We start from the raw sequence: 9,262 nt of genomic DNA on the forward strand, positions 1-9,262 counted from the left end.
ACTGTTCTAAAAGGGTTCTTCAATAGCCAATCAGCCCTAAAAACCAAAGCACTCAATCAGTCCACAAGGCAGGCAGAAAAAAGTTAAATTAACTGGGGTCAATAGGATTCCTACCTAACATCAAAGCATGTGATGTTCTGCAGCAACTGGGAGAACCTCAGGATTGGCATGTTGTCTTCTTTAGAACTAATTTCATCGGAAGAGTTTAAGAAGGTGGACATTTTACCACTATCAAGTGCATTTAAAAGTGACACGTTTCTTTTGTGCTAATTTGACTCCCCTGAATGACCTAGTTAGTGAGCTAGTCACTAGTAATTTGGTCACCAGGCAAATCAAGCCTGCAAGAAAGGAAGCCAATATCAAATTACCATGTTCTTATCTGACCCCTCAAATGATTTATTTTCAACATAAACATATAACCTCAATATGAGACGTCTAACTAAAGCAAGCACCACCAATAAGACCACGACAGCATCTCTTCTTCTAAGGTTTTGGTTTTGCCCAGAATTCTTGATACAAGGAATAGCCCATACCTAAAGGAAAAGAATGCTAGTTAGCATTTAAATATTTTCCTCAATATTAAGAAAATTAAAAACAGTTCATAAAATAGCTAAAAGTAGCACTTTTGCTAGCATGCAATATTTACAAGGGAAACAAGACCCTAGGCTGCTTATACTCTTGTCTTCTTAAATAATTTAAACTTCTAAAATTTTTTTTAAACAGTTTCCCAAATAGCTCTAGGCTAGTATGAACAGCTCAGATTGTTAACATATTTGCTTTAAAGAACAATCAATATTTATCTGGCAACTTGGTTTTTTTTTTTGCTAAGGAAGATTGGCCCTGGGCTAACATCCGTGCCCACCTTCCTCTACTTTTTATATGTGGGATGCCTGCCACGGCATGGCTTGATAAACGGCGTGTAGGTCCGTGCCTGGGATCCGAACCTGCGAACCCTGGGCCGCTGAAGCACAGCCCACGAACTTAACCACTACACCACTGGGCTGGCCCCTATCTGGCAACTTTAAAAGGAGTTACTCTTACTACATAATACCAGATAAAGACAATGAATTATAAAATCCAATAAAAGCATGTAATACCTACATTTAGAAAATCATTTCTACCTTCAAATACTGAACAAAATAGCAATCATGTCTCTTCTAGATAATGGATCTTACTACCAACCCTATTTGCATGTCTAGACTCTTCAATGAAATTATAAACTTAGTGATGGACAGGATTGTCTTTTCTTCCTTTAAAGCCTTAGTAAGATATAGACAGTAAAACTATGTAAATTTTAGTAGAACTAAATTTTTACATGAAAATGAATATAAGTGATATTTGCAAACTGTTTCAAAATCAGCCACAAGTATCTACCTTGTTTTATTTACCAAGAAATCAATTCATTAATGGGGAACCACAAATCTGAAAATTTCTCGTAGGAACCTACCAAGGGTCATTGCTCCCACAACAAAGCCTTGGGCTGCCACGCGCATGTGGATCAGGTGAACAGACATTTTAGTATTTCCCCTGCTCTTCAATTTATATAATCCATATGCAACAATTGCTGCAAAGCCCGCCATTCCTGTGAAACAAATAGTCACAAGTATGTCAGATGCATGGAGGTAGGGAACCAAGACGATTTTACCATCAACCAATGTACTTTCTATTTTTATAAGGATGCTTTATGAGACCACTGATTAGCTAGCATACAAACTGAGTTTTTAATATTTCCCCCTACAACCAAAAATCCGTAATTGGTAGCAAACAGTAGCAGATCCAGAAAGTTAAGATCATCTTCAAAATGTGGGCTTGTGGAGCCAGGAGATAAATTCCTTTAAGAGTGCCAGGGGAACTCTTCCTCTCAGTCCTACTTCCCTCCCCAAAGGGAATCAGTTAATACAGCAGAGACTGTAATAAACCATAACTGTGAGTATAACAGCTTTTTTGAGTCTTGTGAGCCCTTCTAGGAAATCATTGAGACCAAGGGTGATCTTGGGGTCCCCCAACACAGTCACTGAAATAAGAGTCGATAAAATAATAAGTCTGAATACATAAAGAAGAATTTTCATAATGAGTTATATCATGCCAATCTGAGCATATCTGAACAACATATGAAAAAATATTTGAAAATAAATGCTTTTAGGATGTGCTTGATGAACGAGTTGACCACACTTCTACTGTGTTAAAGCTTACAACACATCATTAGAACACCAATGTCAAACTTACCAATGGGGACAAACGGTGCCTCTCTAGCTTTTCGGATAAGTTTAGATCCCTGATCTTCATCATATGAAGAAAGAGAAACATCTGTGTCAGTTGACATAGTGATTGAAGAATCTTCCTGGAAGAGAAATTTCCATGAGGTTCTGCAGTTAAAAGCATCCAGTAACATTAAATGAGTGGATGTACTTAAAAATAATCCTAGTTTCCATGAAAACCTGATATATGTTATTCATGAACTTAAAAAAATATTTTTAGAAATTAACTGTATTTTTTATCCATAGCCATCTTTAGGGAGGGTTGTATGTATTTATTCCCTCAACTGTTTTGATGTTTTCCCCATACAATCAATTCCTTTTTAGTACCACATTGTTAATAATGGTAAAAATTTTGTGTGTGTGTGTGTGAGGAAGATTAGCCGTGAGCTAACATCTGTTGCCAATCCTTCTCTTTTTGGTGAGGAAGATTGGCCCTGGGCTAACATTCGTGCCCATGTTCCTCTACTTTACATGTGGGATGCCTGCCACAGCATGGCTTGATAAGCAGTGTGTAGGTCCACGCCTGGGATCTGAACCCATGAACCCCGGGCCACTGAAGCGGAGCATATGAACTTAACCACCATGCCACCAGGCCAGCCCCAAGGGTAAAAATTTTTTTTTTAATTGAAATTACTTTTGTCAATTAAAATAGTAGCTATGAATTTTCCAGCTACTTTCATCCTTAATCAACTTCAACTTGACAACTTTAAATCACTCAAACCAAACTGATACTCCTTATTGCCTCTTCAGTATCATGGTGAAAATTCTACTAAGCACTTTAAGTGTAGGTAAGTGTAGTCTTTATTGCTTTCAATTATACCTGACTTATTTACTCTCACGTGCTACCTGGCTTCAGTTCTTACCTCCGAATAGTTTCCAACCTATTACACTCATCTCTCTTATTGATGGTGGCTGTTTTGGGGGAAAAGATTACAGTTATTCTGAATATACAAAATTTCTACTTGACTCAGTATTTACTCTTTTTAAGGACAAAACTTATTTTAAATACTATTGCTAGAAATGCTTCCTTTTAAACATAATTTATGTTCAATTGAATATAATATAGCTTTTTAGTTTTTTTACAACTTAGGGTTATCATTTTTAACATCACTGCAGCAAAAAACAGGGTCTTCTTAATGAATGAATACCTCCTAAGCTTCAGATCTATCTTCCTTTACATATCTTATATTTCCTGGGCTTCCCTCTGAAAATTCGTTACCTTCTTTTACAATCTTATTCCTTTAGGTGGTACCAAAAAATGCAAAACACCAGACTGATTATATGAATAAGGTGACAGAAAAAAAAAAAGATTCATTTCCATTACTAGAGGGATCAAAGGTCCATTCTCCCTTTTCAGTCACCTTCTTTTACACGGAAGCTAATGGGCGTTTCATCACAATGAGGTAATAACAAATTCAATTTCACCTTAGTCACAGTTAACTTTATGTATAATACTTCTTCACTGAGCTGATGTGAACTGCCTGTAAACTTCACCCACAGATAAAATAAGGGAGTCATAGTATATAATAAGTGCACAAGCCTCTAATTAGTGTCAATTACAATAAACTCAAAAGTCAACTGCCCATCTCACTACTTGTACAAAATCTTACCTTCACTTCTGGGTTTTTCACATGCATCGTATTCCTTTAGATAATAATAGCTCTCATTCAACACTTTGCTATTCAAGGGGTGTTAGTAGTAGTTAAGGCCCTCAAAGAAAATCCAACTCTAGAGGTGGGGCTTAGTGCTTAGTTTGAAAAGTGAAATCATTCCTCCAGGGCCCCATCCCCATTGGGAAGAGTCCAATTCTGTCAACTGACAGAGAAGACAACCTTAATCCAAAGGAGTTGTACAGTATCACACAGCTAGATAGGACAAAACTCAGATTAGAACTAGACTTCCTCTTCTTTTTTTGTACTCCATTATCTGCTAATTGAATAAACCCCTACTTATGAGCTTTATTATATACAAAGTTCAACAAGCTCAAGGTTCAGGATGCTCATTATATATTTGAAGAGATAAAATAAACACTGAAATAATTTATGGTTCAAAAATTAGGTTTTTTTTAAAAAGAGACAGGACAGAGTGTTATTACTTGCCAATAGCATAAGAGAGAGAATGAGAACCGAATTTAAAGTGTGAGGTCTTTTAGCTCATTGGGGGTTTGGCAAGTTTCACAGAGAAATGTTTGAGATTGGCCTTCAAGAAACGACATAAATGGACTAGATGGAAAGATTCAAGATTGTATTTATTTTAGGCTAGTATATGTTTACTAGCTGCCTTCATAACTAATCAAATTTCTCAAAGGCATAACTGTTCTGGGGCCGGCCCCGTGGCGTAGTGGATAAGTGCGCGCGCTCCACTGCTGGTGGCCCAGGTTCAGATCCTGGGCCGCACTGACGCATTGCTTGTCAGGCCATGCTGTGGCAGCGTCCCATATAAAGTAGAGGAAGATGGGCACGGATGTTAGCTCAGGGCCAGCCTTCCTCAGCAAAAGGAGGAGGATTGGCATGGATGTTAGCTCAGGGCTGATCTTCCTCACCAAAAAAAAAAAAAAAAAAAGCAAAAAAAGCGTAACTGTTTTATCACAAATCCTCCATCCACCTCCCTCGGCAACCCCACATTCTAATTACATTAAACTTCTTGTAGATGCTCTCTATATCTCCAAGCCTTTGCACAAGCTGATTCCTCTGCCTGACACTTTTCTTCCCTTTCCATCTCCTTTCAGATACTCTCTTTCCTGGCTAATCCTCCCATTTTTCAGGTTTTTATCTTAATTGACCTCTGGAAAGTCTTCTTTGACACTCTAAGTTTATAATAAGTGCTTTGGTTATGCAGTCGCATAAGACCTCATGCTTTCTCTATAATAACTCTTTCTTATAAATGCCCGTTTAATGGTTTCTCTTGCTAGAATCCTTCAAGCCAGGAGGCTACACCTGCCCTCTTGTATCTATCTCCACTGCCTGGCATGATGCTTTGCCATGTAGTAAGCACACCACAAAATGTTAGTTGAATAAATTTAAAAGTAATATTTTTCAGCAATTAGAATTATTCTCAGGTAATTTATTTAGGAATATTTAGTGAAAACAATAACAATTATACACATTTGTAGAGTTGAATCAGTCAGTAAGAAAAATGTCCAACTCTGTGTACCTAAGTGCTTATTTCTTTTTTAATTCTCATATTGTATCTAAGAAAGAAATGAGAACCAGAGTAGGTCTTGGTTCCTTGCAATCACAAGAGACAAAACTATTATATACCACAATCCACTTTTAAAAACTAGCACCTTCTTTTGCAACATGAAAGCATGTTTTCTTCCTTTGCCTGAATTATTCCTCAACTATGAAGTCATTTGGGAACTGTCTTTAAAAGCAAGAAAGTTGGTAGTTTTCCTCTAATCTGGATCACTATAATTGCCCAACAGGTCAATGCAGCAAAAGTTTTTTTTCCCCTCTCCTTTCAGGAGGGAGGGGGATGGCTGTCTCTCTTTTGTATATAATAGAAGAAAATCCATTCATCTTCATTCCTTACCTATGATACAGACTCTGAAGTTTGTATGGGTAGCACATTTGATCTGGCTTTCAGAAAGTAGTCCCTGGGATAAGAATCAGGGTGTGGGGCAACCATGTGGTCATTATTTGCTTTAAGTGACTAACGATAATCTATCTCTGATGCAAGACACCTTGTGTACACATTTCAGGATAACATTAATAAGGAGAAATATTAAAATCCAACACTTAGGGGCCGGCCCAGTGGCATAATGGTTAAGTTCACGCGCTCCACTTTGCCGGCCCAGGGTTCGAAGGTTTGAATCCCAGGCACAGATAGACACACCACTCATCAACCCATGCTGTGGCAGCCTCCCATATACAAAATAGAGAAAGACGGGCACAGATGTTAGCTCAGAGCTAATCTTCCTCAGCAAAAAGAGGAGGATTGGCAATGGATGTTAGCTCAGAGGCAGACTTCCTCACCAAAAAAAAAAAAAAATCCAACACTTACATTAGAGTTGTTATTGTATAGTTCAAATTATATTTTTATATCATCGTATAAATTCTAACATAGTATGTATTTATAATACTCCCTGAATATAAGATTTTGATAATTCTCTTTTTAATTACCACCTAGAAGTTTCCCAAGTATTCATGATTTACAGCCACCTAAATTGAAAACGGTTAACTTTTGGGCCAGCCCCGTGGCTTAGCGGTTAAGTGCGCACGCTCCACTACTGGCAACCCGGGTTCGGATCCCGGGCGCGCACCGACGCACTGCTTCTCCGGCCATGCTGAGGCCGCGCCCCACATACAGCAACTAGAAGGACATGCAGCTATGACATACAACTATCTACGGGGGCTTTGGGGAGAAAAAGGGAAAAAAAAAAGGAGGAGGATTAGCAATAGATGTTAGCTCAGAGCCGGTCTTCCTCAGCAAAAAGAGGAGGATTAGCATGGATGTTAGCTCAGGGCTGATCTTCCTCACAAAAAAAAAAAAAAAAGGAAAACGGTTAACTTTTAAAAGTATCAGGGTCAATAACTACAAATCATATAATTTGAAAATAACAACCCAGATGATTAATCCATGCCAACAGCCTTATTTTACAGATGGAAAAAGGGTTATGAAGGGTTATATGAATTGCTCAACACCATGACTACATCTCTAGCAGGGTAGGATTAGAACTCAGCTCTCCTGATACACAATCTAGGGTTCTTTTGATTGACAATATATTGCCAAATCATCAATATTATGATGCCGGTATATATTTAATCTGAAAAATATTGAAATCCATTCCTTAACAGAAGCCCACATCTTTCTTTGAATTGTAAAAAATATGTAAGTCATGCCTAAAATTAAATGGAACCTTCTTCCCCAGCGACTTAGCTCATCTAACAACTTCAACTGTGATTTGAAAGGACTTTTTTTCACTAGCACCACTTCTAGATTTTCCTTCATTATCATTTTCTCATCCACCCAGGGCAATTGATTCAGATCAGTCGGAAAGCTGAATAGGTGCAAAAAGAGGCACCAATAACCAGATATTCAAAGTCAGTTTGGAAAACACGAATTATTCTGTAGACTTAGTAAGATACTACTGAAGACCTTTCCAAACGCATGGGAACCTTAAAGAGGCTAAGGGAAGATGAGCTGCCCACCATCAGGTGATGTAACAGACCTAAGGATCTTCACAGCCTGTCATTTTCATCACAGGAACTACTACACAACAACGATGGTTTCAAATTTTGATTTTGCACCAGTGACCTGTCAGCTTGTTTAAAACTGCTGGAAAGGCCCCACCCTGGAGATTCTGATTCAAATGGTCTGGGGCAGGGCCCAAGCAATCTATATTTTAAGAACCCCCTTCAAGCGATTCTGGAGCACAAGAAGTAAGAGAACCGATGGTATACAGGACTCAAATATGTTCGTCATGCTGGGGCCTGGTACCACTTTAATATGTCAGAACTTTTCATCCAAACCGGTCATAGTGCCTGGTTGCTTCCGGAAGCATCGATTCTCTCGGTAGGGCTTCCCCTGAAGACGAAGAGCTGCCTCCCACACCGGTAATATACAAGGGAAACGCGAGTAACACTGCCGGATCATTGCGGCTGCTCCCAATTCTAACGCCAGGCTATGTTTTGTAAGCTCTAACCGGCTGGCTTACTTTTCAGATACATTCTGTCACAGATGCTTTACACAGGGCCCGAGGCCTTCTCACCTTCCTAGGGTAGGGGAGGGTCGCCAAGGGTGGGAGGAAACACGGGGTCGGGGAGAAGACGGAGCCCACGACGGGAAGGTCGTGTGGTTTTACGCCCTCCCCTCAACCTTTCAGGCTGCCTCCCCTCTCTCTTCCCGTGACCTTGTCAGGACTCCACGGCCCGAGCGCTCGCCCTCCCAACCCCTCGTCGGCCCCGCTCTCACGAAGGCTCCCCGCTCCGGGTACCATCCGTGCTACCGGTTCCCGGAAGTCGCCCCAGCCCCCTCCACCGGCCTCTCATTACTACCCCACCCGCGAGTCCGCCCTCTCAGCAACGATTCACGCCACAAGCTTCTGCTCCATCTCCTCGCTGGCGCCGTATCCCCTCACCCGACCGTGCGTCAGGCTTTGTCTTTGGACCCCCAACCTCTCCTGAACCACGAGGGCGGGCCTGCGCCCCGTCAACTACACCTCGCCCCCTTCATCCCATGCATCGCTTCCACTCCCAACTTGGTGGCCACCAACCCTCCCAAGGCTCCCTCGGGCCCAAGAGCAACCCCGCTTCTTCCCGTCCCACAGTCGGGTGTCTCCGGTTCCCAATACCCCTCACCTCACCTAACCACAACACGAGCTCTCAACCTCCAACCGGTTTCTGGCCCCCGCCCGCGCGCTCCAGCCGGCCGGTGTCTCCCCGTCCCGCCCACAGCCGGTCCCAGCCAATCAGGAGCCAGAGGCTAGCACCCGGGGGTCGGTGCCGGCCGGGTGAGTACGTGCGTGTACGCGGTGGGTGGGGCGGCCCGGAGCGAGTCCCGGATTGGCTGGGGCGACGCGCGCGTGCTTGTCTCCACGTAACCATCTCTCGCGTAGAGATCTCGTCAGAGGTCAGAGCCCGGCGTCCATGGTTGCGGGAGGGAGCGCAGGCGTTTGGCACTTGTCCTAGCGTACCTCAGATGTCTTCCGCCGTTTTACCTTCGGGCAGCGGCAACAAGCACTGCGAACGCCGTGTCCCTGAGCGCGGGCCTGGCGCGGCCGGGGATGAGGGGTTACGACCGGGGCCAGTCTTTGGAAGGCTGCGGATGAGGTGGGAGCACGTTCCTGCCCTCAGGGGCGCCGACGGCGGTGGGGCGACGGAGCGCTCGGTCCGTTCCGCGCCCCTGGCGGTTACCCGTCACGAACGTGCCCTGTCGGCCTCCGGTGGAGCCCTTGGAGCTTACACTCTAGTGGGGGCGGCCATTAATTGGAAACACGGGGTCGCTAGAGCCGTGACCTCACCCAGACCGGGGAGGTTTCTGTGAGGAAAGAAGCGTCAGAGGCC

At 42.6% G+C, this 9,262-nt stretch overlaps 1 protein-coding gene across 1 annotated transcript; it reads right to left on the reverse strand.

Annotated features, from left to right (window-relative positions):
• Nucleotides 1-372: 372 nt before the first annotated feature.
• Nucleotides 373-8,584, reverse strand: HIGD1A (HIG1 hypoxia inducible domain family member 1A). Its single transcript, XM_058555914.1, has 4 exons — nt 8,563-8,584; nt 2,227-2,341; nt 1,448-1,582; nt 373-533 (listed from the first exon to the last, which is right to left on the reverse strand). Exons 2-4 carry the CDS (start codon nt 2,321-2,323, stop codon nt 484-486), a joined length of 282 nt encoding a protein of 93 aa, XP_058411897.1. The 5' UTR covers nt 2,324-2,341; nt 8,563-8,584; the 3' UTR covers nt 373-483.
• Nucleotides 8,585-9,262: the final 678 nt, after the last annotated feature.

This window comes from Diceros bicornis, chromosome 2, assembly GCF_020826845.1.
Source record: "Diceros bicornis minor isolate mBicDic1 chromosome 2, mDicBic1.mat.cur, whole genome shotgun sequence".
Classification (NCBI taxonomy): domain Eukaryota; kingdom Metazoa; phylum Chordata; class Mammalia; order Perissodactyla; family Rhinocerotidae; genus Diceros; species Diceros bicornis.

Coding starts and splice junctions, on each gene's coding strand:
- HIGD1A (XM_058555914.1), bottom strand. CDS start 2,323: ATGTCAACTGACACAGATGTTTCTCTTTCTTCATATGATGAAGATCAG. Junction 1,583..2,226: donor GGCACCGTTTGTCCCCATTG/GTAAGTTTGACA, acceptor TTTGTTTCACAG/GAATGGCGGGCTTTGCAGCA. Junction 534..1,447: donor TGTGGGAGCAATGACCCTTG/GTAGGTTCCTAC, acceptor CTTTTCCTTTAG/GTATGGGCTATTCCTTGTAT.